The following is a 15,942-nucleotide window of genomic DNA, read 5'->3' as shown; positions in this document are numbered from 1 at the left end:
TATTTTTACTATTTTCTATATTGTAGAATAATAGTGAAGACATCAACACTATGAAATAACACATATGGAATCATGTAGTAACCAAAAATAAGTTAACTGCACCTCAGATTGCAGCCCAAATAAATGCTTCACAGATTTCAAGTAACAGACACATCTCAACATCAACTGTTCAGAGGAGACTCCGTGAATCAGGCCTTCATGGTTGAATTGCTGCAAGAAACCACTACTAAAGGACACTAATGAGAATAATAGACTTGCTTGGGCCAAGAAACACGAGCAGTGGACATAAGACCGGTGGAAATCTGCCCTTTGGTCTGATGTGTCCAAATGTGAGCTTTTTAGTTCCAAGTGCCATGTCTTTGTGAGACGCAGAGTATGTGAACGGATGATCTCCGCATGTGTTATTCCCACCGTGAAGCATGGAGGAGGTGTGATGGGGTGGGGGTGCTTTTCTGGTGACACTCATTGATTTATTTAGAATTCAAGGCACACTTAACCAGCATGGCTACCACAGCATGGTTACTACATGATTCCATTTGTGTTATATAATCGTTTTGATGTCTTCACTATTATTCTACAATGTAGAAAATAGTAAAAATAATGCACAACCCTTGAATGAGTAGATATGTCCCAACTTTTGACTAGTACTGTACATTTGTGAAAAGTGAAAAATTTTACACTAATATATTTTGATTAGATAAGTATTCAATAAAATGGGTCAATACATGTTAGAATCACCTTTGGCAGTGATTACAGCTGTGACTCTTTCTGGGTAAGTCTAAGAACTTTGCACACCTTGATTGTACAATATTTGGACAATATTTTCTAAAATCTTCAAGCTCTGTCAAGTCTGTTGTTGATCATTGTTAGACAGCCATTTTCAAGTCTTGCCATTTGATTTTCAAGCCGATTTAAGTCAAAACTGGAACTAGGTCACTCGGGAACATTCAATGTCGTCTTGGTAAGCAACTCCAGTGTATATTTGGTTTTGTGTTTTAGGTTATGGTCCTAAAATGAAAGGTGAATTTGTCTCCCGGCAGAGTGACCCAACTTATGTGACTTGTTTAGCAAATGTTTACTCCTGAACTTATTTAGGCTTGCAAGAACAAAGGGTATGAATACTTATTGACTCAAGACATTTCAGCTTTTCATTTTCAATTAATTTGTAAACATTTTAAAAAATAACATAATTCCACTTGGAATATTGTGTGTTGGCCAGTGACCCAAAAATCAAATCCATTTAAAATGAGTCTGTAACACAACAAAATGTGGAATACTTCCTGAATGCACTGTATATTGGTATTGTCATAAACATTGAGAGAGTGAAAGAGAGATCTGGCCGTTCCTTCAATGCACGATAAGAGGGTGGGGTCAAACACTCACTCTTACAGTACACCAGCCAGTATGAAACATTATCGAAAGCCTCTGCATCCTCTAGCTAGCACGATAAGAGGGTGGGGTCAAACACTCACTCTTACAGTACACCAGCCAGTGTGAAACATTATCGAAAGCTTCTGCATCCTCTAGCTAGCACGATAAGAGGGTGGGGTCAAACACTCACTCTTACAGTACACCAGCCAGTGTGAAACATTATCGAAAGCCTCTGCATCCTCTAGCTAGCACGATAAGAGGGTGGGGTCAAACACTCACTCTTACAGTACACCAGCCAGTGTGAAACATTATCGAAAGCCTCTGCATCCTCTAGCTAGCTGTTTTACAGCATTTGCATTACATGTGTGGTGTCAGTATATAAGGGGGTGTTTATGAGAGAGTGAGCTAGAGATAGAGGGAGGAGCGAGAGACCGAGAGTAGGAGATCTAGAAAGTGTGAGGGTCTACATAGATTCATTAGCAAAAAGGGGAAATCTAATTTTGTCCAGACTCTGAGTCAACAACCGACACACTTGTAGGAGGCTATCATATCTGCCTGCAGACAACCAGTGGATATCAGTTCTCCTGTCCATCGTGTGTGTGTGTGTGTGTACTACCATGCCATCCTACACAGTGACGGTGGCTACAGGAAGCCAGTGGTTTGCAGGGACTGATGACTACATCTATATCACCCTGGTGGGAACAGAGGGATGCAGTGAGAGGACTTTACTGGACAAACCACTCTACAACGACTTCGAGAGAGGGGCGGTGAGTTGAGTTACAGGTAGCAAGAGTCCGTTTGAAAGTTTCACGGTGTGTGCATTACTTCAAATACACTCAGGGGTGACCTTGTTAATGATAGAGAGAAAATATTTCCAATAACTGTCAGATTTGAAACTCTGGCTGCATCCTGATTCTTCACCCTTCCCCCAATGTGCATGTGCATACTTCTCCTCACTTCAATGCTTAATAAAAAGCACACTTCCTCTAGTATCTGTCCTGAAGCCTCAACTCAAATTATGCATACTATTTGGACTGATTACTAGTTTGTGTTGAAAATGACATACTTGTTAGACCACAAGATTTCTCCCTCTGGAAGCCCTCACAATACCTCGGCCTGGGTGAATGAACTTACATGACTTTGTAGTGTAACAATAACATTTGACATGCCTTTTGGACATATTCATATTTATTACATCGACATTGTATTATTCATTTTTTATTATTTTAATGTAATTAAGGACTGACATTTGAAAGAAAATGTTGCGCAATGTTTTAAATGCATACTGCTAATAACTGCACAAACTTCCTTAAGAAATGTACAAATAAATCATTTGTTTTATTTGACTGTAAAGATAAGATCTGCCACAGAATGTATTGCAATATCAACCCCAGCCCCTCTATTCTATTCAATAAATAGTGCTTTAAACTGTGCTGCAATATGAGGTAATGGGAGTAATCCATAGCATAATGAGGAAATAAATGGTCTTTGTGCTCAATACTCCTATCATTTTACATTGTCTTGTAGAAACTTGCCTTATCCACTACCTAGTACAGTGACAGATGAAGAGGCGAAACTCCAGTGCAGAGTGCGCCATATAGGTGCCATCACCATTTCTGTGTATGAGTGTATTTTTCTGTGCTTTTACTCTAATGAAGCAAAATAATAACATAAGGCTTATTGCCAAACCTCTATTACAGACAATTACTGATTAGTGACCTGCTCATGGCCTTATGGCTCATAAACACCACATGGAAGATCAATACAAACGCTTTCCTATCTAATAAACTGTCAATTCATTCTGGCATTAAAATCTTCACCAGTGTCTGAATCCTGTACACTACATCCAGTTGTACTCTTTACTTCATGATGCAAGTGGCTGTATATTGCACCAACCGTCAATGACTCATGAGCTGCTACTAACCTCATGCTGTCTCTTTCTTGCTGTTTTGGGCAGTTGTGTCAGGACCGCAGAAAAAGTATCTGGTGCAAAAAGGAACAGCTAATGGGCAGCCAAACAAACATATTGATAAAGTGCATTTTTTATGAATGACTTTATGGAACAATTACAACTTGGTAACGACCATTGTCCGTCCTCAGGTTAGGCTTAATCTGTGTCCGGAAAACTGTCCCATTTTGTCCACTTTGCTCAAATCTCTCTAACCCTGGTTGTCTGTTCTCAGGTGGACTCGTATGATGTGACGGTGGGGGAGAACCTGGGAGAGATGGAGCTGGTGAAGATAGAGAAGAAGAAGTACTGGGTTCATGATGACTGGTACTGTAAGTACATCACAGTGAAGACTCCCTCTGGAGACTACGTAGAGTTCCCCTGCTTCCACTGGCTGGTGGACGACAAGGAGGTGGTCCTCAGGGACGGCAAAGGTACCTGTCTGTCGGGTCTGTGTCTGCCGGTTGGTCATGTCTGTCAGTCAGGTCTGTCGGTTGGTCATGTCTGTCTGTCGGTCGCTCATATCTGTCAAAATCTGTCCCCAGTCTTTAGCTTAAGGAACATAGAAGTAAATCTAAAATCATCCTCATTATCGTTGTTCACCCTTTTCTTTAAGCACTGCTGCCAAAGGATGACAAGACCAGACTGGTGAAGCAACACCGACACAAAGAGCTGGAGAGCAGACGGAAAACCTACAGGCAAGAGCTGGGTTTATTGTGTATCACACATCTACCTCACAATGACGTATTGATGTTGTACCAAGATGCATTCAACAAATAAATGTATTCAATGTATTGAACTAGTAAATGTTTTTCTAGTATTTATTCAAAGCACTGTAACTACATATAGTGTAGCCTACCAACATTAAAAGACCTGTACACAGTGTTACGTAGTGGTGCTTAACCTGATTCTATAATGTCCTCCTGTGTGTAGATGGAGGGAGTGGCAGCCTGGAATTCCTATGAGTATAGATGCCAACACTCACAAGGAGCTTCCCAGAGACATCCAGTTTGATAGCGAGAAAGGAGTGGACTTCATACTCAACTACAGTAAGGCGTAAGTACTGCATTCACACTACACTCTGTAACCTAGTATAGACTCCCTTCATTTGTTATATGCATTGCAGACTCTGCCAAGAGTTCTGGGGTTTTATGGCAGAGTAGTGTCATTGTCCTGTCACTACACTCTGCTGCAACTATTTCCCCTTATTTGCAACATTGTCCATACAGTCTTATATTCTGTTCCATGTTTACACTCATGCAGTGTTAAACCTACAGTCGGCCTCTTTCTAATGTGGAGATTTCCATGAAGAAAGCCCATACTTGGCATGGTAGGACATTTTCCGTTCATTGGGGTCAGTATTTGTTTATTACAGTGATGGTATTTTCTAAATGTCAGGACTTCCTGGTTTGAATAAAAGCTAAGTGGGAAACAGATAGAAGCTGTTAGTTCAGGAGGTGGGTGGTTGGTGAGTAGTATGTGGAACTACTAGTATTTAAAAATATATATTAAATATTGAACCTTTATTTAACTAGGCAAGCCAGTTAAGAACATATTTTTACTTTACAATGACGGCCTACCCTGGCCAAACCCTCCACTAACAACACTGGGCCAATTGGACAACACTGGGCCAATTGTGTGCCACCCTATGGGACTCCCGATCACGGACGGTTGTGATACAGCACAAGATCGAGTCAGGGTCTGTAGTGACGCATCTAGCACTGAGATGCAGTGCCTTAGACCGCTGCGCCACTTGGGAGTATGTGGATGTGACTAAAAGTAAGCCTGTTTTAATGCTCTGTATGAAATCATGTTGATCAGCTCTGCATGAAATCATGTTGACCAGGAGAGTCATTGTATGAGTAACCAGGGACATTTGCATGTATCCTACACACCAACAGGCTAAACACATACACATATTGTTTCAATGAGACTGGCTGTGTGCTCTGACAAATACTTTGCTTCAAACCTATCAGCGTACTAGTATGCTTTTTTTCTTCTTCTTTTGATTGCTTAGGAGGGATAACAACTTTCCAGACAGGTTGTGTGTCTTTGCTCTGTAGTAGTTCAGTTATGGGATAGTAGCCCTCATTATCAAAAACAACCATCTATAATAGACTTGCCATGTATTGATGATGAGGAACTAGAGGAAGTGGCCGGGGTTAGCAAGACACATACTTTATTAATAGAAGTGTTATGACTGTCTGTGGTTCTCCTGCTTACTTGTGACTTGTTTGTGCAGCTGAATTTGCATTGATAACAGCTCATCTGCAGAGAGCACAGGGTATAAACTATTATGCCGGACATTATGCTATTCAGGCATTGCTTGCTTGACATAGCATTACCAGACTGGTAATGGATAAGATTAGATTTAAAGCATAATAACCTACATTGACAGTATCAATGTACTGTACCAATGACTAGCAGACTTTACTCCCCAGCAAGTTAGCAGCAACATCCTTAGCATCCCAAGTGTTGAGCACTGCCAAAGTACTGCACACGCGTGTGCGAATCATAGACAGGAAGGGAAGCAGAAACTCTTTTTCTTAAATTCATCCCTGGAAAGTGGCAACCAACGCTGCTAACGATTGAAAATAACGTGGATAAGTGTGTAATACATGTGTAGTAAACATCAACTCCCTGTTGTCAGTGACTGACATTTTCTGAAACCATTAGTTTTTGTTTGGTGATCACAGTGAAAATGGAAGAAAATAACTCTGGACATAAATCTTAGCCTCGTTCGACCATCCTTATCTCACAAAATGACATTCTGTTTTTTCTATGGTATTGCAGCGGTCAGGATGGTGGCTCAGTCTACTTAAATCTTTCCCTGCAGTTTGATGATGTTGTTCTCTCCTCCCCAGGATAGAGAACCTCTGTGTGAACCAGTTCATGCACATGTTCCAGTCCTCCTGGAATGACTTTGCTGACTTTGAGCGGATCTTCGTCAGGATCAAAAACACCATCTCAGGTGTGTGGTCTCAGTTTTCTCCATAGAATGTGGTATCTGACTCCTCTCTCCTCTCTGAGCAGCTGCTGATTTAGCAGTAGCTAATGCAGATCCTAGTCATAAAAATCATCCTTTCCTCTCCGTATTCCTATCCTAGAGTATGTGATGCAGCACTGGAAAGAAGACTTTATGTTTGGCTACCAGTACCTGAACGGCTGTAACCCAGTGATGATCCAGAAGTGCACCAAGCTGCCAGAGAAGTTCCCCGTTACACATGACATGGTGGCAGATTGTCTGGAGAGAGAGATGACTCTGGAGGAGGAGATTGAGGTAGAGACTGAGACACACATATGCATATGTCACATGCACGCAGTTATGCAAGCTTATACATGCATGCACTCATCCCATCCACTCAGAATCTGTGACCTATTGTACAGACAAACAGACAAGACATGCAGAAAGACAGACCGACTCTAAGGTTTACAGGCTCATATTGTAAGACATTCACCCTCAACTGGTTCACCAACTACTTCTCAGACAGAGTTCAGTATGTCAAATCGGAGGGCCTGTTGTCTGGACCTCTGGCAGTCTCTATGGGGGAACCACAGGGTTCAATTCTCGGGCCGACTCTTTTCTCTGTATATGTCAACGATGTCGCTCTTGCTGCGGGTGATGCCCTGATCCACCTCTACGCAGACGACACCATTCTGTATACATCTGGCCCTTCCTTGGACACTGTGTTAACTAACCTCCAAATGAGCTTCAATGCCATACAACACTCTTTCCGTGGTCTCCAACTGCTCTTAAATTCTAGCAAAACCAAATGCATGCTTTTCAACCGTTCGCTGCCCACACCCGCCCGCCCGACTAGCATCACTACTCTGGATGGTTCTGACTTAGAATATGTGGACAACTACAAATACCTAGGTATCTGGCTAGACTGTAAACTCTCCTTCCAGACTCATATTAAACATCTCCAATCCAAAATTAAATCTAGAATCGGCTTCCTATTTTGCAACAAAGCCTCCTTCACTCACACCGCCAAACATACCCTCGTAAAACTGACTATCCTACCGATCCTCGACTTCGGGGATGTCATTTACAAAATAGCTTCCAATACTCTACTCAGCAAACTGGATGCAGTCTATCACAGTGCCATCCGTTTTGTTACCAAAGCACCTAGCGGCAGGGTAGCCTAGTGCTTAGAGTGGTGGACTGGTAACCGGAAGGTTGCAAGTTCAAATCCCCGCCCCTGAACAGGCAGTTAACCCACTGTTCCTAGGCCGTCATTGAAAATAAGAATTTGTTCTTAACTGACTTGCCTAGTTAAATTTAAAAAATTAAAGTTGACTAGAGCATATAGGTTGCAGTGGTGGGTTTTATTTTTTTATTCTACCTTTATAAGTCGATGCTAGATAAAGCTCCGCCTTATCTCAGCTCACTGGTCACGATAACAACACCCACCCGTAGCACGCGCTCTAGCAGGTATATTTCACTGGCTATCCCCAAAGACAACACATCATTTGGCCACCTTTCCTTCCAGTACTCTGCTGCCAATGACTGGAACAAATTGCAAAAATCACTGAAGCTGGAGACTTATATTTCCCTCACCAACTTTAAACAGCATCTAACCGATCGCTGCAGCTGTATATAGCCCACCTGTAAATAGCCCACCGAATCTACCTATCTCATCCCCATATTGTTTTTATTTACTTTTCTGCTCTTTTGCACACCAGTATTTCTACTTGCACATCATCATCTACACATCTATCACTCCAGTGATAATTTGCTCAATTACTTCGCTACTATGGCCTATTTATTGCCTACCTCCTTACTCCATTTGCACAAACTGTATATAGATTTTCTTTTTTTTCTATTGTGTTTTTGGCAGCACGCTTGCTTATTCCATGTGTAACTCTGTGTTGTTGTTTTTGTCGCACTACTTTGCTTTATCTTGGCCAGGTCGCAGTTGTAAATGAGAACTTGTTCTCAACTGGCCTACCTGGTTAAATAAAGGTGAAATAAAAAATAGATACAAAACCTTGTATTACGTGTTGTTTGCAGGCTGGTAACATCTACATAGCAGACTATGAGTTGATGGAAGACATCAGTCCCAACAGTACAGACCCCTGTACTCTACAGTACCTGGCTGCTCCTATCTGTCTGCTGTACAACAACAGCCAGAGCAAGATCCTGCCTCTGGCCATACAGGTAGGCTATTCTGCATGGTTAGAAAAAGAGCATGGAGCAGTGTTTCTTCACCATCTAACAAAACATACCCCTCCTCCTCTCTCTCTCCCAGCTGGGTCAGACTCCAGGGAAGGACAACCCTATCTTCCTGCCCAGTGATGGTCAGTATGACTGGATGCTAGCTAAGATCTGGGTCCGCTCCTCTGACTTCCACATCCACCAGACAGTCACACACCTGCTGAGGACTCACCTGGTCTCTGAGGTGTTTGGAGTGGCCATGTTCAGACAGCTGCCTGCTGTACATCCTGCTTATAAGGTACACCAAGTACACTTCAGTCTGTGCCTGTGTTTTGTGGCTGATTAGTTGGTTCATGGATTGTTTAGTTAGATGGTTGGTTGATTGGTTTGTTTGTTTATTTATTTATTGATGGTCTGTCCTCTAGTTGCTCCTTCCTCACATTCGTTTCACCATCGCCATCAACACCAAGGCCAGAGAGCAGCTCATCTGTGAGTTTGGCATCTTTGATAAGGTGAGTGTGTGAGAGAGGGACATTGAGACATATTCAAAAGTGCATCTACACATGGTACTAAAATCTGTCTATTATCTGTCTTCATTGTGACTAGATTTCCTGGTCCCTCCCTGTGTGTAAATTACACTGAAAATAAATACACACTCCGCAATTTCAAAGATTCTACAGTTCATATAAGGAAATCAGTCAATTGAAATAAAATATTAGGCCCTAATCTATGGATTTCACATGACTGGGAATTGGTCACAGATACCTTAAAAAATAAATAGGGGCGTGGATCAGAAAACAAGTCAGTATCTGGTGTGTTCACCATTTGCCTCAAGCTGCGTGACACAACTCCTTTGCATAGATTTGATCAGGCTGTTGATTGTGGCCTGTGGAATGTTGTCCCACTCCTTTTCAATGGCTGTACGAAATTGCTGGATATTGGCAGGAACTGGAACACGCTGTCGTACATGTCAATCCAGATCATCCCAACCATCCTCAATGGGTGACATGTCTAGTGAAAATGTAGGTCATTAAAGAACTGGCACATTTTGAGCTTCCAGGAATTGTGTACAGATCCTTGCGACATGGGGCCAAACATTACCATGTTGAAACATGAGGCGATGGCGGCGGATGAATGGCCCGACAATGGGCCTCAGGATCTCGTCACGGTATCTCTGTGCATTCAATTTGACATTGATGAAATGCAATTGTGTTCATTGTGTGTAGCTTATGCCTTTCTATACCATAACACCACCATGGGGCACGTTCACAACGTTGACATCAGCAAAACGCTGGCCCACGCGACCCCATACACGCTGTCTGCATACTGCCGGTACAGTTGAAACCATTATTCATCCATGAAGGGCACACTTCTCCAGCGTGCCAGTGGCCATCGAAGGTGAGCATTTTCCCACTGAAGTCGGTTACAACACCGAACTGCAGTCAGGTCAGGACCCTGGTGAGGACAACGAGTACGCAGATGAGCTTCCCTGAAACGGTATCTTAAAGTTTGTGCAGAAATTCTTTGGTTGTGCAAGCCCACAGTCTCATCAGCTGTCCGGGTGGCTGGTGTCAGACGAACCCACAGGAGAAGAAGCCAGATGTGGATTCCTAGGCTGGTGTGGTGTATGTGGTTGTGAGGCCGGTTGGACGTACTGCCAAATTCTCTAAAACGACGTTGGAGGCGGCTTATTGTAGAGAAATTAACATTTGATTCTTTGGAAACAGCTCTGGTGGACATTCCTGCATTCAGCATGCAAATTTCCCTATGGGACTCCCGATCACAGCCGGTTGTGATACAGCCCGGGATCGAACCCCGGTCTGTAGTGACGCAGTGCCTATGATCGCTGCGCCACTTGGGAGGCTCATATTATTGGAAAGATTTAAAGTTTACCTGTAAATTACCTGAATTTTTGTAACTTTCAAAGATTTTATGTAATTTATCACGACATCTAGTGGCCCTTTTGGGTACTTCAGTTTATCACAGGTACCTAATTATCTCTGACCCTCTGGCCTTATCACATGTAAAATATAAAACAAATAAAGCTGTATAACCTTATCCTAAATATAAACCATAGACATGGTAAGATAAATAAGTGTGTAATTTTTTTATATATAAAAGATATTTCATGTTGAAACCCTCATTAAATACCAATGTTATTCATGAGTTTATATCTTGGTTGTAAATGTTTTTGCACTGAACTGGTGGCAGTTGTGGAAAAAGTAAATAGTTGGAAGAGTTGCAGTTGAATATAATGCCGTTGTTGATTAGATGCTTTTTTCCATTAATTAGGCTATTTTCTCTTGAACTATATGGTCTATTCACAAGAAACTCATGGACAAAATGGACACACAAAATAAATACTATATATCAATACATTTGTTTTTTGTTATTCAAGTATAAATGACCATAGATTACCTGTTAATTACAAAAATTACAGAAGCTTTGCAACCCTAGTCTATACTATGAGCACCGATTGATAACGTGCAGTAATAGTTCCTGTGTTTTAGAGGTTTGCTGTCCAGATCTGTCTACACTTGTAAGATCTCCAGACACAATTTGTGCCTGATTACTTCCGGAGGTGGTCAGGATGATCTGATCACAATCAGATCAGAATATGTCTTTTAATCGTCTAAACCTGTCTAAAAATGTGGGCCCAATCAGAATGTGGACACGATCAGGACAAAGGATGCATGTTAGCACCAGGTAAAAATGGGCCTAGAGACGGAGAAAAAGAGCTAATGTGTACTGTCTCTCCCCAGGCCAATGGTACAGGAGGTGGAGGTCATGTAGAGATGATCCAGAAGGCTATGAGGTCACTGACCTTCAGGTCTCTGTGTTTCCCTGATGCCATTAAGGCCCGCGGGGTGGACAGCCCTGAGGACCTACCCTACTACTACTACAGAGACGACGGGAACAGGGTCTGGGATGTCACCAAGAGGTCAGAGATCATGGGGGAGTGGGGGGTCTGTGTGTGTGTCCTTCTTGACACTTTTATAGGAGGAGGAGAACCAGGTCAATCCCCAGGAAAAGATGCCATGAGATGGCTAACCCTAACACTAGCTTCATGTCCACACCCCGGCTCAACCCTAACCCTATAGCCATAACCCTAAAGCCCTAGCCATTACCCTAACCCTAGCTTCATGTCCACACCCCGGCTCAACACACCCCTACAGCCATAACCCTAAAGCCCTAGCCATTACCCTAACCATAGCTTCATGTCCACACCCCGGCTCAACCTAACACTATAGCCATAACCCTAAAGCCCTAGCCATTACCCTAACCTAGCTTCATGTCCACACCCGGCTCAACACACCCTACAGCCATAACCCTAAAGCCCTAGCCATTACCCTAACCATAGCTTCATGTCCACACCCGGCTCAACCCTAACCCTACAGCCATAACCCTAAAGCCCTAGCCATTACCCTAACCATAGCTTCATGTCCACACCCCGGCTCAACCCTAACCCTATAGCCATAACCCTAAAGCCCTAGCCATTACCCTAACCTAGCTTCATGTCCACACCCCGGCTCAACACACCCTACAGCCATAACCCTAAAGCCCTAGCCATTACCCTAACCATAGCTTCATGTCCACACCCCGGCTCAACCCTAACCCTATAGCCATAACCCTAAAGCCCTAGCCATTACCCTAACCATAGCTTCATGTCCACACCCCGGCTCAACCCTAACCCTATAGCCATAACCCTAAAGCCCTAGCCATTACCCTAACCCTAGCTTCATGTCCACACCCTGGCTCAACCCTAACCCTATAGCCATAACCATAACCCCAAAGCCCTAGCCATTACCATAACCATAGCTTCATGTCCACACCCCGGCTCAACACACCCCTACAGCCATAACCCTAAAGCCCTAGCCATTACCCTAACCATAGCTTCATGTCCACACCCCGGCTCAACCCTAACCCTACAGCCATAACCCTAAAGCCCTAGCCATTACCCTAACCATAGCTTCATGTCCACACCCCGGCTCAACCCTAACCCTACAGCCATAACCCTAAAGCCCTAGCCATTACCCTAACCCTAGCTTCATGTCCACACCCTAACCCTCAAGCCCTAACCCTAAAAGCCCTAGCCATTACCATAACCATAGCTTCATTTCCACACCCCGGCTCAACACACCCCTACAGCCATAACCCTAAAGCCCTAGCCATTACCCTAACCATAGCTTCATGTCCACACCCCGGCTCAACCCTAACCCTACAGCCATAACCCTAAAGCCCTAGCCATTACCATAACCATAGCTTCAGGTCCACACCCCGGCTCAACACACCCCTATAGCCATAACCCTAAAGCCCTAGCCATTACCCTAACCATAGCTTCATGTCCACACCCCGGCTCAACCCTAACCCTACAGCCATAACCCTAAAGCCCTAGCCATTACCATAACCATAGCTTCAGGTCCACACCCCGGCTCAACCCTAACCCTATAGCCATAACCATAACCCTAAAGCTCTAGCCATTACCATAACCATAACCCTAAAACCCTAGCCATTACCCTAACCCTATGGCCATAACCATAACCCTAAAACCCTAGCCATTACCCTAACCCTATAGCCATAACCATAACCCTAAAGCTCTAGCCATTACCATAACCATAACCCTAAAACCCTAGCCATTACCCTAACCCTATAGCCATAACCATAACCCTAAAACCCTAGCCATTACCCTAACCCTATAGCCATAACCATAACCCTAAAGCTCTAGCCATTACCCTAACCCTATAGCCATAACCATAACCCTAAAGCTCTAGCCATTACCATAACCATAACCCTAAAACCCTAGCCATTACCCTAACCCTATAGCCATAACCATAACCCTAAAACCCTAGCCATTACCCTAACCCTATAACCATAACCCTAAAGCTCTAGCCATTACCCTAACCCTATAGCCATAACCATAACCCTAAAGCTCTAGCCATTACCCTAACCCTATAGCCATAACCATAACCCTAAAGCTCTAGCCATTACCCTAACCCTATAGCCATAACCATAACCCTAAAGCTCTAGCCATTACCCTAACCCTATAGCCATAACCATAACCCTAAAGCTCTAGCCATTACCCTAACCCTAAATTTGATTTTCCGTTTCCCTAGTTTTGTGTGGGACGTGGTGTGTATCTACTACGACAGTGATGACACAGTACAGAAGGATGAGGAGATCCAGGCGTTTGTTAAAGATGTCAGCAGCTTTGGGATGCAGGACCTTGACTGCTGTGGTGGGTACAAAACACATTATAACCAACAAACACTACAATGGCCTAGCCTGCTTTAAAATGCTGTTTTAGATTTATCTGCAATACAAATACACACTTCTTGTTTCTCTGGACTGTGTTGAAAGACATAACTGACCATGGAGCAACATTATCAATATTTAGCTATGCAGAAATGTACTTCACTTTTAAGTTGGTCAAAAGCCTCTGTGCTTGTCTGTTGCTGTGGTAACAGTGGTGTGCTAGTGAGGAACTCAGTCTGGCCTGATCAGGCTAGTAGGGGCCACAACTCCACTCTTCGAGTGCCACTCTGCTGGTTTACATCTGACAGAACCACTGAGTAACCAGGTGTATATACACCTCTGCCCAGTCAACATGAATTGCCAGGGGACTCAAAAACCAGCAGGAGATGCAGCCTTCATAGACTGGTGTTGTGCATTTCTAAGCAATACTGTAGTCTGTGATTGCATGACAATGTGTGTCTAGGGACTGACCTTAGTGACTCAATGATGAAACAAGTGTCAAAAAAACATGTGTTGCGCAAAAAAAAAACTTTCTGCAGGGTTTCCCAAGTCCCTGAAGACACGCGAGGAGCTCACAGAGTATCTGACTGTCATCATCTTCACTGCCTCTGCACACCACGCTGCTGTCAACTTCGGACAGGTACGGCTCCGGGCTCCATATGATCAGATCCGTTTTAGCAAACATCCGCTTAGCAGTTGTTTTGGTGGTGTCTGAGGTGGAACTGCGTCAGAGCGGTCAACTCCAAGTGGCTCCAGGCATAATGAAACGGACATTGCCTTTGGCTGCACTGAGTCGCATTAACAGAAATCCCATCTAGCCTCGTTTCCAAGTTCGAACAATAGAATGTGAGATTTAATCTACACTTCAATTAGGATAATTGAAATCCTCATTATTTGTTCCATGATTTTTCAATTTGAGCATAAATATGTCTATATAGCCTACACGTTCTCATTCTGAACTTTTAATGCAAGTGGGGCGGGTGTGGTTTCGTTAGCAACTGTTCACCGAATTTGACAGCTCCAATGCAGTTCCACCGCAAACACCCGCTATGTTGGTGTCTGCAACGCGTGATCTGATTGAATCTAGGCCTTGTAAAGGTAGGCTTTGGACAAGTAAGAATTGGTCAGGTAAACTTTGGAAATGTAAGATTTGCTCAGGTGGGCTATATATAGTTAGGTAGCCTTGGGACAGTTGGTCAACATTACTGTAGATGAGCTTGATCAGTGCTTGCAGACAAGAGCCTGTACATTGTCAAGAGCACCACCTAGCTTCCCTTAGATGTTAATGTCTGCCTACTATGTGTATTTCAGTATGACTGGTGCTCGTGGATCCCCAACTCACCCCCCACCATGCGGAAGCCCCCTCCCAGGCAGAAGGGGGTGGTAGATGTGAAGTTCATCATCCAGAGTCTCCCTGACCGCGGCCGGTCCTGCTGGCACTTGGGGGCCGTCTGGGCCCTCAGTCAGTTCCAGGAGAATGAGGTACACACACCACATGCCCACGTACAGATAAACACACATGGTGTTTGTCTGTTTGTTCTTAATAATAAAGAAATCCCTCCAATTCCTGTGTCCTCTCTCTGTCAGCTCTTCCTGGGGATGTACCCAGATGAGCACTTCATAGAGAAGCCAGTGAAGGAGGCCATGGAGTTGTTCAGGAAGAGACTGGCAGAGGTCAGCAGTGTCATCAAAATCCGCAACGAAGGCAAGAAACTACCCTACTACTACTTCTCTCCCGACCGCATCCCTAACAGTGTGGCTGTCTGAGAAAGGAATGAAGGGGAGAGAGCAAGGAAGGGAACAAGGAGGGATAGCTATATAGTCTGATATACACTGAGTGTACAAAACATTAGGAACACCTGCACCTGCTTTCCATGACAAGGTGAAAGCTACGATCCCTTATTGATGTCACTTGTTAAATCCACTTCAGTCAGTGCAGATGAAGGGGAAGAGATGGTTTAAAGAAGGATTTTCATGCCTTGAGACAATTGAGCCATTCAGAGGGTAAATGGGCAAGACAAAATATTTAAGTGCCTTTGAACAGTATGTGGTAGTAGGTGCCAGGCACACCGGTTTGCGTCAAGAACTGCAATGCTGCTGAGGTTTTTTACACTCAACAGTTTCCCGTGTGTATCAAGAATAATCCACCACCCAAAGGACATCCAGCCAACTTGACACAACTGTGGGAAACATTGGAGTCAACATGGGCCAG

At 43.7% G+C, this 15,942-nt stretch overlaps 1 protein-coding gene across 1 annotated transcript; it reads left to right on the top strand.

Moving 5' to 3' along the window:
• Positions 1 to 1,700: 1,700 nt before the first annotated feature.
• LOC112256283 (polyunsaturated fatty acid 5-lipoxygenase) lies at positions 1,701 to 15,671 on the top strand. Its single transcript, XM_024429432.2, has 14 exons — positions 1,701 to 2,138; positions 3,555 to 3,753; positions 3,936 to 4,017; positions 4,253 to 4,375; positions 6,184 to 6,290; positions 6,427 to 6,599; positions 8,334 to 8,480; positions 8,572 to 8,775; positions 8,903 to 8,989; positions 11,240 to 11,418; positions 13,592 to 13,713; positions 14,270 to 14,370; positions 15,042 to 15,212; positions 15,318 to 15,671. The coding sequence occupies exons 1-14, from the start codon at positions 1,989 to 1,991 to the stop codon at positions 15,495 to 15,497; spliced, it is 2,025 nt and encodes a 674-aa protein (XP_024285200.1). The 5' UTR covers positions 1,701 to 1,988; the 3' UTR covers positions 15,498 to 15,671.
• Positions 15,672 to 15,942: the final 271 nt, after the last annotated feature.

Source organism: Oncorhynchus tshawytscha, linkage group LG01 (assembly GCF_018296145.1).
Source record: "Oncorhynchus tshawytscha isolate Ot180627B linkage group LG01, Otsh_v2.0, whole genome shotgun sequence".
Classification (NCBI taxonomy): domain Eukaryota; kingdom Metazoa; phylum Chordata; class Actinopteri; order Salmoniformes; family Salmonidae; genus Oncorhynchus; species Oncorhynchus tshawytscha.
The sequence above is the reverse complement of the archived record's forward strand: the minus strand, read 5'-3'. Positions and strand labels throughout refer to the sequence as shown.